The sequence below is a fragment of the Schistocerca gregaria genome, chromosome 6 (assembly GCF_023897955.1).
Source record: "Schistocerca gregaria isolate iqSchGreg1 chromosome 6, iqSchGreg1.2, whole genome shotgun sequence".
Taxonomy (NCBI): domain Eukaryota; kingdom Metazoa; phylum Arthropoda; class Insecta; order Orthoptera; family Acrididae; genus Schistocerca; species Schistocerca gregaria.
The window spans coordinates 12,242,325-12,260,340 of NC_064925.1; the positions used below are offsets into that span (position 1 = coordinate 12,242,325).

The 18,016-nt window shown below is 42.0% G+C and overlaps 1 protein-coding gene across 1 annotated transcript in view; it reads left to right on the top strand.

The window, feature by feature from the left end:
- LOC126278604 (uncharacterized) overlaps positions 1–18,016 on the top strand; it is a 1,236,374-nt gene that overhangs the window by 1,079,521 nt on the left and 138,837 nt on the right. Inside the window, exon 4 of the mRNA XM_049978841.1 lies at positions 2,275–2,450. Coding sequence (XP_049834798.1) covers positions 2,275–2,450 — 176 coding nt within the window. The remainder of the gene's footprint in view (positions 1–2,274; positions 2,451–18,016) is intronic.

An 18,016-nucleotide genomic window follows, 5' to 3' on the forward strand; every position in this document is an offset into this window, starting at 1 on the left:
GATGCTCGATGTAGTCCTGTGGAACGGCTTGCTATGCCATTTCCACCTGGCGCCTCAGTTGGACCAGCGTTCGTGCTGGACGTGCAGACCGCGTGAGACGACGCTTCATCCAGTCCCAAACATGCTCGATGGGGGACAGATCCGGAGATCTTGTTGGCCGGGGTAGTTGACTTACACCTTCTAGAGCACGTTCGGTGGCACGGCATACATGCGGACGTGCATTGTCCTGTTGGAACAGCAAGTTCCTTTGCCGGTCTAGGAATGGTAGAACGATGGGTTCGATGACGGTTTGGATGTACCGTGCGCTATTCAGTGTCCCCTCGACGATCACCAGAGGTGTACGGACAGTGTAGGAGATCGCTCGCCACACCATGATGCCGGGTGTTGGCCCTGTGTGCCTCGGTCGTATGCAGTCCTGATTGTGGCGCTCACCTGCACGGCGCCAAACACGCATACGACCATCATTGGCACCAAGGTAGAAGCGACTCTCATCGCTGAAGACGACACGTCTCCATTCGTCCCGCCATTCACGTCTGTCGCGACACCACTGGAGGTGGGCTGCACGATGTTGGGGCGTGAGCGAAAGACGGCCTAACGGTGTGCACGACCATAGCCCAGCTTCATGAAGACGGTTGCGAATGGTCCTCGCCGATACCCCAGGAGCAACAGTGTCCCTAATTTGCTGGGAAGTGGCGGTGCGGTCCCCTACGGCACTGCGTACGATCCTATGGTCTTGGCGTGCATCTGTGCGTAGCTGCGGTCCGGTCCCAGGTCGACGGGCACGTGCACCTTCCGCCGACCACTGGCGACAACATCGATGTACTGTGGAGACCTCACGCCCCACGTGTTGAGCAATTCGGCGGTACGTCCACCCGGCCTCCCGCATGCCCACTATACGCCCTCGCTCAAAGTCCGTCAAGTGCACATACGGTTCACGTCCATGCTACCAATGTTAAAGACTGCGATGGAGCTCCGTATGCCACGGAAAACTGGCTGACACTGACGGCGGCGGTGCACAAATGCTGCGCAGCTAGCGCCATTCGACGGCCAACACCGCGGTTCCTGGTGTGTCCGCTGTGCCGTGCGTGTGATCATTGCTTGTACAGCCCTCTCGCAGTGTCCGGAGCAAGGATGTTGGGTCTGACACACCGGTGTCAATGTGTTCTTTTTTCCATTTCCAGGAGTGTATATAACATGAATATGAAGGGTGCTTGATCTCTACCCCCTACCTTGAAATCTCTCTTTCTTTCGGTCGTCAGACTTCTCACTGGTTTGATGCAGCCGTTCCTCTTCTGTGCCGAACTCTTCATCTCAGAGTGGCACTTGCAACCTATGTCCTCAATTATTTCCTGGATGTTTTCCTATCTCTACAATTGTTGACCTATACCGCTCACTCTAGTTCCATGGAAGTCATTTCCTGAGGTCTTAACAGATGTCCTATCATCCTCTCCCTTCTCCTTGTCAGCGTTTACCACATATTCCTTTCCTCAGAACTTCCTCATTCCTTACCTTATCAGCACACCTAATTTTCAACATTCGTCTTCAGCACCACATCTCAAATGCTTCGATTCTCTTCCGTTCCGGTTTACCCACAGCCCATGTTTCACCACCATACAATGCTGTGCTCGAAACGAACAGTCTCAGAAATTTCTTCCTTATATTAACGCTTATGTTTTATGCTATTACAATTTCTTGGTCAGTAATGCCGTTTTTTCCAGTGCTAGTCTGCTCTTGATGTCATCATCGCTCCATTCGTCACTGGTTATTTTGCTGCCTAGGTATAAAAATTCCGTAACTCGTTTGTGACCATCAAACCTGATGTTAAGTTTCTAGCTGTTCTCATGTCTGAAACTTCTCATTACTTTTATCTTTCTTCGATTTACTCTCAATCCATATTCTGTACTCATTAGACTGTTCATTCTATACAGCAGATCAGGTAATTCTTGTTCATGTTCGCTGAGGGAAGAGGTCTCATCAGCGAACCGCATCATTGATCTCCGTTTCCCTTGAGGCTTAATTCCAGTGCTGAACCTTATTCTGGCACAAATTTCGTTTAACAATTTACCCGGTCATACATTAACAAGTAATCAAGGTGACATAAACGGGAGAGGACCCAGAATGAAGCCCTGTGGGAGGCTGCTTAGCAAAGTAGCGAGGTTTTTGGTGCTAACACACTGTGTCAGGCGGTGCCTCCGGTCTGCGACACTACTCTTCCACACACTTTTAGCAGCTACAACACAGTATCGTGACGCACGCTGCCTGCCCGTGTTGCAGCGCTGCCCGAGGGTCCGCCGACGCTGGTGGCGGAGCGCGAGCGCTACTACCCGGGGGACCTGCTGAGGGCCAACTGCACGGCGCCCCCGTCCAGGCCGGCGGCGCACCTCTCCTTCTACATCAACGACGAGCCCGTCGGCAGTCGAAGGCCCGACCTCAGCATCAAGGAGCTGCCGGTAAGTGTGTTCCATCCAGGCGCGCCAGATCAAACAAAGCGGTCGTGATCGTGGTTGTATAAGCACCTCATTTACAAAACTTGTTTACTCGCTTATTTGTTATGTCCAATTATTGTGGTTCACTTTCACATATTAGTATCTGGAACCCACTTTGCAATATCTAATTGCGTACTGCCTACTAAATTCATCCGCATTGCAACCATTTATTTATTCACAGTCATTTACAAAGACGGTCATCATTTACTCTATTAACAGAGTATTGACAATATAATTTATTGCAACATTATTGTAGTTTTATACTGATGTACAATATTCTTCTCATATATTCATATAACACTAAACGATGTAACTAATATCGTTGAACCATTATGTGGTTGAGCCAGAGAGGAAGGAAAGGCACACAGCAGTCAGTCGCAATCCCATTAGTTTTTAGTATGATTGTAAACCTATATTTTGGCTAAAAATAGACATCTTCAGAGCAGTTTCGTTATAATTCGACAGACGTGAGGCAGTTCTTGTCATCATATGTTCCAACATGTATACAGGCAAAAGGACACTGAGGTGGGGCCGGCCGCTGTGGCCGAGCAGGTTCTAGGTGCTTCATTCTGGAACCGAGCGACCGCTACGATCGCAGGTTCGAATCCTGCCTCGGGCATGGCTCTGTGGGATGTCCTTTAGGTTAGTTAGGTTTAAGCAGTTTTAAGTTCTAGGGGACTGATGACCTCAGATGTTAAGTCCCATAGGGCTCAGAGCCATTTGAACCATTTGGACATTGAGATAGTTGTTTACAACATGTGTCCGTCCTACCTGAGGAGGGTGGCAGTCTCAGCAGTACTCAGATGTCAATCGGACGAGAGTTTTGTAAGATATACTTCCTCCTCTCATGGGCTGCATTTACTGAGGATTCTTGAAGTGAATTTCACTTCGGTATTTGCCTTTTCACTGATTATGCTCGTGTGGTAATTCCTCGTTAATTATCTCTCAGATATTTCATGGCAGTGACTGTTCATAGCGACTGTTCGGCACTCGTGAAATCAAACAACAAATGATCTTTCCACTGATATAAGCGCAATACGTCATGCTGGTGTCTATTGAGGTTGCCTACCAAGCTCGACATCAAGCGCGACCACTTACATCCTTCTTGTACAGAAATATAATTTTTTGTGACTTAAAACTCTAAGCAAGTTAAATAGAATGCAGTGAGGCTTATTAATGAGAATGGGGTATACTGTTCCAACAATAAAGTAATGGGGTAGTATGGGATGAGGTATACACGGTGAGCCCCTAAGACCTAACACATCCTTCATTTCGTGAGCTGTTACGCATATCGAAAACGAGGTTTTCTGCAAATGTTAGAACGTCGAGGGGCACGTAATTTCTTGTTTTGTGAATGTTTTCAGCGCTGGTATCCACGTAGATACTGAAGCACGCAGATTATTTTAAAAAGTACCGTGTATATTTTATAAGTGCAATCGATAGCTGTTGAGAAGACAGTTACAGTGATACAGCGTTTGTCAATGTTGACGTTTTCAACTTGTAAATAATTCGATGTACCAGAATATGAGAACAAGGGGTAAACATCGCCAAGCAGAGCTCTTATGCTACGCTGTGTCAGAATGTCAACATATTTGCCAATTTTTTTCTCTGCTTTGCAGGTAGCTAATTTCTGCTTCAGTATTCGTTGAGTGCAGACATGTACACCAATGAGGACAAGTTATATATATTTCTTTTAAATGGTGAATGTAAAAGAAACGCCGTAAAAACAGTACAGCGGTTTAGGGTTATCGACCCGTATCGCCAACGTCCGACGCGCCATGCAGTTGCACCAGTTATTAAAACGCTTGTGCTGACACGCTGCTTGTTCGTCAAAAAGAGGACATCAAAGAAGACAGCAACTGACAGACAACACGAAAAAGCTGTTCTGGCTGCGACGCTAATGAATCCGCACAATGCTATGGGGAATGCTGCAAAGGAATGTGGAATCAGCCAGACGAGTGTCATTCGCATCTGCATCGGCGGAATTTCCACCCCTCTCACCTGTTATCGCATCAGGCACTCGACGACCGAGATTTAGAGCGTCGTACATATTATTGTCGCGTTTTCCTACAGCAACACAGAGACGATCCTGCGTTTTCCAGTATGTGCTCTTTACGATGAAGCTGTGTTTACTACCGCCGCCAATGTAAATTTGCATAATATGCACAGTTGGGTAGCCGAAAATCCGCACTGGCTTGGTAAGGTGCAACATCAACGGCCGTGGAGCGTAAACGTATGGTGCGGCATCATAGGAAATTTCATCGGGGAACCTTACTTCGTCTGAGGAATTCTACACTGAAGCGCCAAAGGAACTGGTATAGTCATGGGTATTCAAATACAGAGATATGTAAACAGGAAGAATAAAGCGCTGCGGTCGGAAACTCCTATATATGACAACAAGTGTCTGACGCTCTTGTTAGATCAGTTACTCTACCAACAATGGCAGGTTATCAAGATTTAAGAGAGTTTGGAAGTGGTATTGTCGTCGACACAGCACGTCCGAGGTAGCGATGAAGTGGGGATTTTCTCGTACGACCATTTCACGATTATATCGTAAATGTCAGGAATCTGGCAGATTTCCCAGACGTGGACATTATTGAGCATATCATAGATGCCTTGCAATGTGCTGTTCAGAAGAGATATCAACCTCCTCTTACACCTACGAATTTATAGACAGCCCTGCAGGGTTCATGGTTGTAATTCTCTCCAGCTCTACTTCAGACATTTGTCGCATCCATGCCACGTTGTGTCGCATCACTTCAGCGCATTCGCGGGGGCCCTGCACGGTATTAGGCAGGTGTACCAGTTTCTTTCGCTCATCAGTGTATATGAACATTCGTACGCACATTTTCTGACGAATGTTCTACCGATTCTTCTAGAACAGATACCACGGGATATTCGACAGTGTCCGAAGTCTGCAAGGTGGCGGTTGTCCAGTTCACTCGTCCTGTGTTGCAAGGCAAATGCTGAACGTGAACTTTGCTGGACGTCGAGGAGTACGAAATTCTGTTGTCAAATTGGCCGCGAGGTCCCCTGATTTGGCTCTTCTCGATTTCTTTATTTGGGGAACACTGAAAGGTTCAGTCTACGACGAAGCTCCAACCACGCCAGACGATATGCGTCGTCGAGTCGCCAGTATATTCCTCTACCATATCATCCACTGTAACTTCATCTGTCTATTGTTCTTCCGAACGGTTACCAAATCATTGTCAGTGAATTGCTTATTTTATTTATGTGTGTACGAATTTGCATTACAGTGTCAAATATGTCAAAAGGGTCTATTGCAAGTAGCTGGTAACACTGTCATTATGCGCTTACATTCAGCATGAAACGACGTTTCGTTGAGAGCATTTATTTTGCGGTGTACACGTGGTCACTAAAGTATTTTTATTAAAACGTTTAGTTCAACGAGTGCATCCCACATGATATAATTTAGAGCAGTGTAGACAGATATAATTGTCCGACAATATGTATTTCACCGCTGGCAAGCACACAGCCACGTACAGGAAAAGCGCGATCAAACCTTCCTTGTAACATTTACAATTTAAATACAGTAATTGCTTTTCGCAGCGCATCAGACCTCATTGTTTTTGAAGAAAGAACTGTTGATTTCCGTGTTTCACCTCACGTAAACCTGGGAGGATACACAAATGTGAAATAGTTTCCCTAAGCCTTTTGTGATACGCTGGATTCTAGTCTACGTCGTTTCTCCATATACAACATTCGTAGGTCGAAAGTTGGTTCAAGGGGAAAAAAGCTTTATTCTCATAGCGCAGCCTACCCTACGGTACATAACTACGCAACGTGGTCCGAGATGCCTTATTGACTGTGTTTGCACCGCAAATGCCGTTTGCGACCACCGTGATCTCACATTCTAGAACATTTCTCGAAGTTTTTGCGACAGGTTTCAACGTCAAGATTAACAACGCTATTTCATTGTAATTATCTTCTCAAGAGCTACCGAATACAGTTGTAAAATGTATACGGTTCAATTTAAAAGAACATATTTACATCAGTATCTCAGATGATACTAGCGCTAAAAACATTAATAGCACAAAACCATACGTACCCCTTGGCGCACTAACATTTGCCAAAACAGCGTTTCGAAATGTGTAACCATTCACAAAATAAAAGGGGTGTTACGTTTTACGTGACTGCCCCTATATATACGAGTAAAAGGGATGCTAATGTGAAATTCATACATTACTTAGTAATTTTGTGTCAATATTTAAAATTAACTTCCTCTAATGTTTATAAAAAAATCAAGTAAGCCGAGGATATCTTCTTCTTCTTCTTCTTCTTCTTTATCGTCGCCTTGTCCTACATCACGTAGGGTCGGCATTACTCTCCTGGATTCTTCTCCTCCATAGTTCTCTATCCATTGCCTCTTCCGTCTTCCATCCTTTCTCCCTTAGGTCCCCGGATATCTTATCCTTCCACCTCATCTTCGGTCTTGCTCTCCTTCTCGCTCCTTCAATCTTTATATCTTCAACTTCCCCATGTCTCTGTAAGTGTCCGTACCACCTTAGTTTGGTCTCTTGTATCTTTTTCCCCATGGATCCCACGTTCACAGCTCCTTTGACAAATTCATTTCTAATCCTGTCCCCCCTTGTTACCCCACACATCCACCTCAGCATCCTCATTTCCGCCACTTCCATCTTCCTTTCCTGGGCTACTGTGATTGGCCATGTCTCTGCCCCGTAAATCGTAGCAGGCCTTACCACCAACTTGTACACTATCCCTTTCAACCCAATGCTCACCTTCTTGTCACCCAACACTCCACTCATTTTCCTCCAGTTGTTTCAAACAGCAATTTATTCGGGGTTGCATCTCGCTTTCCAGTTCTTCATCCTTCTGTATGTACGACCCCAGGTATTTAAATTCGCAGACCTATTTCAGCTCATCATCTTGGATCTTGCAAGACCTTATCTGCACATCTTTCAGTGCTAAATATACTGACTTTGTTCTGCTAATTTTCATCCCTCTTTCTTCTAGTCCCTTTCTCCAATCCTCCAGCTTTTCCTAAAGTCTGTCGCTGTCCTGCTCACAAAGAACCACATCATTCGCAAAAATCATATTCCACGGTGCTTCCTCCTTCACATCACTCACCAGCACATCCATAATCAGGCCAAAGAGGATATCTAAAGGGATTAAAATTTCATGTAGGCCACAATCTCTCAAGCTCCGACATTGACTGTATTCCACAAAAAATATATTGTGACACTTTAAGGAAAGACATTACAATGTCCAAAAATAAGTAGGTCCTAAAAGAAATTAATAAAACAGATAAAAGTATTAAAGACATACTGGATACTGCGAAATGGGTGACACGAAGACCGGTTAGTGTGCAACAATGAAACTAAAAGACGATGTTCTGATTGACAATTCACACGTTGCATCTAATGTGTAAATGTAGTTCAATTGAAGAAGCTAGAGAATTTATTAAAAGTGTCACTCCACAAAACATTAAGCGAATAGAAGTAGCACTAATATTCTTCACTGAAATTAACAGAATTATAAAAATTCTCCTAAAAAACAAAAGCTTATATGGCGTTGATTCAACTTGAAACAGAATTCTGAAAGGTTCCTTTAACTTAACAAGTAATGTCCTGACTGGCAAATGTACTAATTCTCTGGTACAGGAAATTTTTGAGACTGATTAAAATAGACAGTATTGTTAAACTTCTTCACAAGAAATGTGAAAAGAAAAAAGTACATAGTTATCATCCAACTGCCTTACTGATATACTTTCCGAAATATTTGGAAAAGTGGTGTACGAAGAGAAGTGGAAACATTTACTTAGCAAATAACAACTTCAATTCCAGAAGTATATCTTGACTGAGAATGTTATTTACACATTCCGCCGTCAAATATTACAAGCCCTAAGTATTGAAATATACCAAGATGCTATTTTTTGTTATCCTTCACAGGTGTTTAATTGCGCAGATTATAGGTATTTTATTGTGTAGATCTTTAGGTTTTATGGAACTGATGGCTCTACACAAAGCTGGTTTGGATCAGGTTAAAAATAGAATGAAGAAAGGTGTGTTGAATAATTCAAACAATGCTGAAAGGAGATAAAGTTTCAGAGATGAGACAAATCACAAAGAGACTACCATGTTGTCCAATTTTGGATTCGATCCTGTTGCTAATATATATGAATAACCTCCCACTGGACATTCAACATGCAGAATTTGTTATATCTCCATACGATATTAGTGTTACAATAAATCCCATTAGAAATAAAAGTAATAGAACAGATTGTCATTGAATTTATTCAAAGAATTATTAAACGATTCTCAGAAAATGGACTCTCCCTTAATTCTGAGGAAATGTACTATTTTGAGTTCTATGCAAGGAATAGATTCACACCAACAATTTATATACCACACGAACGAGAATCAGTAGACTGGATACAGTTATCCTAATCTTTGAGATGCAAGTTTGAGCTGTAAGAAGCGTTTTACTGACCTGCTGAAACAGATAAGATCTGCAACTTCCGCTCTTCATATAAGTGTTAATGTCGGAAACAAACAAATCTACTTATTGAAATTTCTTGCATATTACCACTCAATAGTGTCTTACAGAATAATTGATTGCACAAAACTAGACTGTAAGTATAACAGATGGTGTTAATCTACAGTCGTCATATAGGCACCTCTTCAAGGAGTTAGGTAATTTAACTGTACTATCGCAGTACATATATTCATCACAAATTATTAATAACAATTTTAAATGAATAGTGACGTCCATACGTACAACACTAGAGAAAGAAATTACTTTTATTTCCCACTGTTAAAGCAGTTATTGGCTCAGTACGCTCAGCACGCAGAAGATAATATTTGTGTGCATTTGGCCAATCTCGTAAAATGTCTGGTAGGTAACAAAACAAGTTTCAGATTTTAGCTGAAGTCATTTGTCTTGGGCAACTTCTTATATCTCAAGGATGAATTTTTATTAATAAACTGACCGATTGATTAAAAATAGTTTTTAAGTGTTGTCGCATGAGTAGTTCTGAAAAATAAGACTTTCAATAATTTTAACGTTACTCTGCAATAAGTATCCTGTAAAATGACTCGTTCCACATCATTTCGATTAAAGAAACTTTCATATGATTTGTGATACATGTTGCTAAATAACACCTTGATATACGACAGTATCAGCCTCAAGGAGCATCTGTCATTAACTAGTATGTCCCTTATAGATCTTACGACCAGAATTGATCCCATAACATTCCCTTGGGGTACGTTCAAAGTTACTTTCACGTTCCTTCCGCTAAGAAAAATGTGATGAGTCCTGTTTCAGGTAATATATTCAATCCAATCACAGTGATGGTCTAATCAAATGAACCATTTTGACATTCACATCGACTGCTCGGAGGAGAAATTTTATCGTGGTTTGAAAACAGCCTGGCTATTCCTACCAGCCCTGTACTGCTTCCACCATCTGGTTATGAATATGACAAATTTGTTCTCTCAGTCTGAGATACATAGTGAAAAATCGCTATTGACATCTTTGATGGCCGAAAGCAGATCTGTGGCCGATTGGCAATGGGTGAGTGAGGCTGAAGCGGTAGAGCAACATTCAACTGTGTTTCTGTACGGGACTGCATCTGTCAATTTAAAGAGTCTTTGTTGCGTCCCAAGTTGACACTTATCGGCAAAAAAAGTGTTACCTGTTTATCGAAAAATTCTAGTGCCTCATGTTACTTCCAAATGGGTCAAATGGCTCTAAGCACTAGACTCATAACTACTTAAACCTAACTAACCTAAGGACATCACACACATGCATGCCCGAGGCAGGATTCGAACCTGGAACTGAAGCAGCAGCGCGGTTCCGGACTGAGGCGCCTAGAACCACTAGGTCACAGCGGCCGGAACTTACAAATTTAATCAGATTCTTGGTCTCATATTACATTGCTCAATGAATAACACATATTTTGTCTGACTTTCTTTCTTAATATTGCTCGGAATCACAGGGATGTATCTGAGGATACTTCGTGGAGGGGACCATTTGCCTTTCGCTTCGTCTATATGAAAAAATGAGGGTCTGTTTGAGTTCTAGATTACATTTCCCTTGCGAATAGTTATTGTTATACTGTTTTATTTGCAGACCATATTACTGATACCATCCATCGAGCTACTATGTGTTTCATTGTTTGTGAAAAACATAATGTTCTTCTGCTCTTATGATAATTTGATGTGTACGCTCTCGCGCTTACACATCTTTCATGTGGAATTTAAAGACTTCCAGTTCTGTTGTTGTAAAATTACGTCCAACGTACCTGGCACGCATGTTGTGCTACTTAGCTAAGAGTCCAGGGCTAAGGACTGCAAATAACTGAGTTCCTGTATATATGCTGAGGCAGCCCTTCTGGAAACTCCTTTTATTTTATGAATAAATTTTCGAAATGTCTGAGCCATGTAGTGGTCACATGGCTTTGTTACGTATTAAAAGCCGCAATAGCCTGTAATAAATAATAAATATGTATCATGCACTTGGAGGCAGACTTCAACAAACATCACTAATCAAACATCTCCATTTACTCTTATTTTCCTGCTAACTAAAGTAAGAAGTATGTAGTGTTACAACAAAAAATAAATTAACAAATAAAATGGAGCAAATTTGTGACTGAGGTAGTTCGCGGAAAATGTGTATTCCATCATTTTATTGGTAAATGCTGTAAATTTGGGCCAACATTCAAAGTATTGCTCTTTTCCAGTGTGTTCTTGCATGCCATTGCCATTAGTAATGGAATCTACAAGTATCTGCACTACATCTAAGCCTGTCAAAAAGTTATATTATTGTAATGTGGAAAAACGTGTTTGTACACTTCTTGGAAACTTCCTACTACTGCCTATAACTCTAAAGTTGTGGCCAACGTACGGTAAGTTTATTTAAATAAGAAGTATGTGAAGATCACTCAAATTTTATAAAAAATCTTATTTCTGTAGATTATAGAGGTGACCTTGTGACAGCACACATAACGTCAGAAAGAAGCATAGCAGTTCAAAAGTAGAAAACAATTCTCATTAATGAAATTAGGAAAATTTGTCAATAATTTAGTAAAAAGGTCTAAGTTTTATTTCGTAATAAAACTTTGTCTCTAAATATAACAAACACGTACTGAGAACTGTGTACTGAAAATACCTTTTTCCATTGCTCTAAATTGTAGGTTTGTGTCTAATACAGTAAGTTACGTAACAGAGAATTTTTGTAAGTGTTGTGACCTGTTTTTTCTCATACGGTTCTACTGAATAGATGCGTAAATAAGTATGAAAAAGGTTTCCTTTATTACCTTGCTTTGTGTAGCCTACTTTATTTCACTCTTACTTAATTCCAGTGAGGATGGACTTGTAATTATTTGCATTTTAAGAAAATTAGAAAAATAAATCTCAACAATTACTACCGTGTTGTATAACTGAGCGGTCAGCCCATCGTTCAGACAGATGAATTTGACTGTACTTTCCCTGCCTTAGACGTTATGTCACTATGTTCACCTGAGCTGGTGGGGTAGCTTTGTGGATATTAATAATTCACGTTCCCAATACTCATTGCACAAAACAATTTCTTTCTTTCAGAAATAAAGAATAAACGTTATAAATTATTTATTTGCGGAAATAAGTATCGCAGTACAAATTTTTGTAAGTTACGTTGCAAAGTGTGTCACAAAGTTGCACTCCTTTATGGGAAGTAAATAAGAGGGCAAGTGTTTGGTCAACAGCATCTCAAACGCAACAGGGATTTAAATCTCCCTACTCTTTAAATTGAAGAGCTCTCAATGTTCCGACAAAATCTATTTTGCACGTCATTACGTTAAAAGGAAACCACGGCCAAATATTGCTGCAATCTAATTTGGGAGAACATGTTGATAAGTCAGGGCTTTGTTTATGATTATTAGCGTCCTGTACTGGAATGTCTTACACAATATCAGAAATTTAGTTTTGATCTGTATATTTACTACTTCATTTCCTTTGTCTTTGTAAACAGGAAGCAATTTACACCTCACAATTTTGCAGAAATGTACCTACTTTCTGTATGCAAATACCAGTTACAAATCTGTGATATATCTCACGACTAAGTAACTCAGACTTGGTAAATTGCTTTGGTCTTACCATCAAATTTGTTGTTGGAATTTCCGACACGCAAGTAAACAAAAAAGTAAAGAAAAATTAAGCTGTGAAGAGAAATAATTTCCTTCAAAAGTAAGAATGTTTTGAAGATGAGTGATTCGGGATTGTAAAATGAGGAGCCCACTTTAAAAAGAACACTGAAGAGCCAAAGAAAGTGGTACACCTGCATAATATCATGTACGGCCCCAGCGAGCACGCAGAATTATTGCAGCACGATCTGGCGTGGACTCGACTAAAGTCTGATGCAGTGCTGGAGGAAACAGACACAATGAATCTTGCACGGCAGCCCATAAATCCGTAAGAGTACGACGGGGTAGAGATCTCTTCTCGACAGTACGTTGCAGTGCATCACAGATATGCTCAATTATGTTCATGTCGGTGGAGTTTGATGGCCAGCGGAAGAGTTCAAACTCCCTATAGCGTTCCTGGAGCCACTCTGTAGCAATTATGGAGGTGTGGGGTGTCGCATTGTCCTGCTGGAATTCCGCAAGTCTGCCAGAATGCACAATGGACGCGAATGGATGCAGGTGATCAGACAGGATGCTTGCGTAATTGTCACCTGTCAGAGCGTATCTAGACGTATCAGGGGTCCCATGTCACTCCAACTGCACATGCCCCACACCATTACAGAGCCTCTACCAGCTTGTAAAGTCCCCTGCTGATATGCAGGGTCAATGGATTCATTAGGCTGTCTCCATACCCGTACACGTCCAACTACTCGATTCAATTTGAAACGAGTCTCGTCCGACCAGGTAACATGTTTCCAGTCATCAACAGTCCAATGTAGGTGTTTTCGTCCCCAGGCGAGTCGTAAAGTTTTGTGTCGTGGAGTTATCAAGGGTACAAGAGTGGGCCTTCGGCTCCGAAAGCCCATATCTATGATGTTTCGTTGAATTGTTCGCACGTTGATACTTTTTGTTGGTCTAGCATTGAAATCTGCGGAAGGATTGCACTTCTGTTCCATCGATCGATTCTCTTTAGTCGTCGTTGATCCCGTTCTTCTAGAATCTTTTTCCGGCAACAGCTGTCTCGAAGATTTAATATTTCACCGGATCTCTGATATTCATAGTACACCCGTGAAATGATCGTACGGGAAAATCTCCCCTTCATCGCTATCTCGCAGATGCTGTGTCACATCGGTCGTGTACCGACTATAACACCACGTTCAAACACACTTAAATCTTGATAACCTGCCATTGTAGCAGCAGTAACCGGTCTTTGAACTGAAGCAGACACATTTTGCTTATATATACGCTGCCGATCAGCTCCGAATTCTGCCTGTTTACATATGTCTGTATTTGAATACGCATGCCTATACCAGTTTCTTTGTCGCTTCTGTGTACTGATTATTAATTGATGAGGTATTCTCTGTTTGTATCTTTTTAGCAAGATCATCCATATCGTTTGCTATTAAACAGGAATGTAATGTCGTCTGCATATGTGTGATCTACGTAATGATATTCTTTCACCCATTTCACAATATTTATGAGTCTCTGACACAGCTTTGATTTCGTGACACGAATATCATCAATCGAAAGCCTCATAGAGATTACAAGCGTGCACATTAAAAATGAATACCTCTTAGGGGATGTCAGTCACAGACAATTGAAACTGTCCACTGAGATGAGCGATGGTAAGAATGTTTGCGCTTTTTACCGCGGATCCATCACACGCCTGTTGAGACCCCAGATTGCCGGAATATGTTAATCAGTCTGTGGTTTGCTAACTTTCAAAAAGAAAAGCGAAAGAAGAGTGGTGGCTGACGTCCCGTCGACGACGAGGTCGACAGTGGCAGCACACAAAGAATGGTTCAAATGGCTCTGAGCACTGTGGGACTTAACATCGGAGCTTATCAGTCCCCTAGAACTTAGAACTAATGAAACCTAACTAACCTAAGGGCAACACACACATCCATGCCCGAGGCAGGATTCGAACCTGCGACCGTAGCGCTCGCGCGGTCCCAGACTGAAGTGCCTAGAACCGCTAGGCTACAGCGGCCGGCCGATAGCACACAAGCTCGGACTCTGACAAAGAAGTGGGAGTAATGGTGTGTGACTATTTCAAAGGAGGCGTTTGCAGTAGGAGGTTAAGGGAAACTGAAAAGTGGGTGTCGGGACGGAAAATTCAGCCGACACTCTCCCGGGTTCGCTTGACATTGTAAGTGTTACATCAGTGACTATACTCCATGTCGATTTTTTTTTTTTTTTTTTTTTTTTTTTTTTTTTTTTTTTTTTTTGTTCGCCGTAGGTAATGAAACTGTAGGCAGCTTCTGCTGTGGACTTTGGAACCTGGTTAAATGAAGTCAACTACACTGCAAGAGATAACAAAATGGAATAAATTCAATTTTACAGCGATAGAAGCACATTGTTAATTGAATGAAAGAAATTTTTATAAGTTATTTAAGTGAGATATTTACAACTTACTTAAAAACAAACATACACTACATAAGCTTCCAGAGTACTTAATTGCGCGTTGGCGGTCTCAGTAAACGCCGATATTAATTTTGATTAATTCCTCCACCACAAATAAACCTTTCGGGGAACCTAAGGGAAACTGATTATTTATACGGGCCACTGTTTTTTCGCCACGAAGTCTCAGCTTGTGATGTTAACCTTTACTTAATACGTCCAATTAGGGGAAAATTTCAAACTTTCGGCGAACGTATCCCAGCGTATACTATAAAAACAGTTGCCGTGGATACTGTTGTATTGGCCAGTTATAGCCCAAACATGGCTCGTGATTGGTCGGCGTACGTCGTCATTACGTCGTTCTGCCAGTGACCAGTGACTGTGTGCGTGTATCGACTCTTTGCACCGCTGTGCTCGTGGCAAGGTAAACACTCGTTTTGTACATTTAAGAAACTTACACACACACACACACACACACACACACACACATATATATATATATATATATATATATATATATATATATATATATATATATATATATATATATATAATAAGCTGCCACGAAAGTTGTCAAATGAACGAAGGGAATTCCGTATCAGAACCTTCAATGAAGTAGCTTTCATCCGTTTGGATGTAGACAGTTTATGTTGTTTTCCATTATAATATTTATATGTTTCTAAAAAGGCAGTGGAAATCGATTAATCTGGTGCCAATGTCTTAGTTGTCACCTCATAAGGGCACTCTAGACCCTTTCGGAGCGCTGAGCAGAGTGTAACTGGTACGAAGCGGCCATGTTACCCTCCAACGCTGACGTATGTCTTGCCTGTGATTTTATATATGATTGACAGCCTGTTGTAAAAGCAGAAATACGTGCCTACCCAGAGACGTGACGTAATAACAAAAGGGAGATACTGCGCTTGAGTGCGCTCATGACCGTAGTGTTGAATGAGTCCGCGACTAATGGTGTACCACTCGTAACCATGTAGCATCGCGTAAGGACAATAGTCTTAAAAAGACCCTAACCTACAGAAACAGGACACCAATTTCACGCCCTGCCAACATCAAGCACTAACGGCCTTATAAGGTGTTTAGCACTCTGTGTGTCCGAAAGGGGTGGCGGGGTGTATGGGTCAAGCTGGAATTCGTTATCTGATGATTTGGGGATGTTTTCAGCAAGCAGGCCTCCGGCCCATTCATGCGGGTTGCCCTGAAAATGAACCAGGTTATCTGTGGCAAAATGTTGCTGTTTTTTCTACATATTGGTAACGAGTAGGCAGTATCGGTTTTCCGAGAGGACACCAACTGTCTTCATAGATCCACAAGCTGACGTTCTTGATTTATCGAATAGTCAGGCATCTTATCACACCTCGATTGAGTTACCGATTTCCGACAAGCGTCTGGCTCATCACCACACCAACTCATATTATCAAAAGTATGGTATTAATGAATACCAAGCGAAACTTATGATTGGATTGAGGATTTATTGATAGGGAAGACGCAGTACATCATCTTGTAGGGAGGGTCGTCGGCCAATATAGAAGTAACTTCGGGTATGCCTCAGAAGAGTGTGTTGTAACCATTGCTGTTCAGATAGTACATCAAAGATTATGCCGAAAATGCCAATAGTAAGCTCAGATTTTTCGCAGATCATGTAGCAGTCTATAATAAAGCACTGTCTGAAAAATGGGACACAGATATTCATTCGGATCTACATTGCATTTGAAAGTGGTGCGAAGACTGACAAGTTGCTTTAATTTTCAGGCATAATAAAACTGTGTACCTCAGAAAACGAAAAAGATATTGCCTTATTATCAATGTTTCAACGAGTCAAAATTAGAACTGGTCATATCATACTTGGGTGTAACTTCTTGTGCCGGCCGTTGTGGCCGAACGGTTCTAGGCGCTACAGTCTGGAACCGCGCGACCTCTACGGTCGCTCGTTCGAATCCTGCCTCAGACATGGATGTGTGTGATGTCCTTAGGTTAGTTAGGTTTAAGTAGTTCTAAGCTCTAGGGGACTGATGACCTCAGAAGTTAAGTCCCATAGTGCTCAGAACCATTTCAACCATTCCTCGTATGGAGACCTTTATCAAAACTAGAGGCGGTGTCACATGCTATCAGTGAAAAGTGTCTTACGGGTGCCTTATTTTTTAGCCCGTTTGCGCATATTAGCGAATCTTTAGGCACATGTAATATGTACAGTATGTTGACGGAAGCAAAAAAGACACATTCATATGACACAGCAGATTACAAAATTCTAGTGAAGTAATCAATAAGAACGTCAATAAGACAACCGCAACTGTTATGTTACGTGCATTTCTTAAGCCACAACCGATTTCATTCCATATGAACATCCTCAGGTGACCCGCAGTTCACCGGTCACTGTGGCCGAGCGGTTCTAGATGCTTCAGTCCGGAACCGCACTGCTGCTAAGGTCGCAGGTTCGAATCCTGCCTCGGGCAGGGATGTGTGTGATATCCTTAGGTTAGTTAGGTTTAAGCAGTTCTAAGTGTAGGGGACTAATGACCTCAGATGTTAAGTCCCAAAGTGTTTAGCGCTATTTGAACCATTGGAACCTGCAGTTCAATACTATACCGATTAGGTTAAAAGCTACTGAAATATGCAGATAGTATATGACATGTAACTGTCACAGCGAATATTGAGCGCCAGGCTCCGTAGGTAACACCAAGTGGCAGAACTGCGCCGGCGGCATGATTTAAAATGCTGAACTGCCAGGTGAAATGTTAAAGGTACATTTTGGAGTACTCTAATGATTGACTGCGTTAATAATAATAGTTCCCAGTGTGTGTCTGCACCACTCCCCTTGCAGGATACTCGCTAAGGCTCCTTTGTGCACAGGAACGTAAAGAGACACTTACCATCAATGAAAACCACTCATTGAATCCAGACTCAGTACCACCAACCAAGGAAGAAATAGAGGAGATTATGAAGAACAACAAGGCCTCAGACGAAGAAAGAATAACAG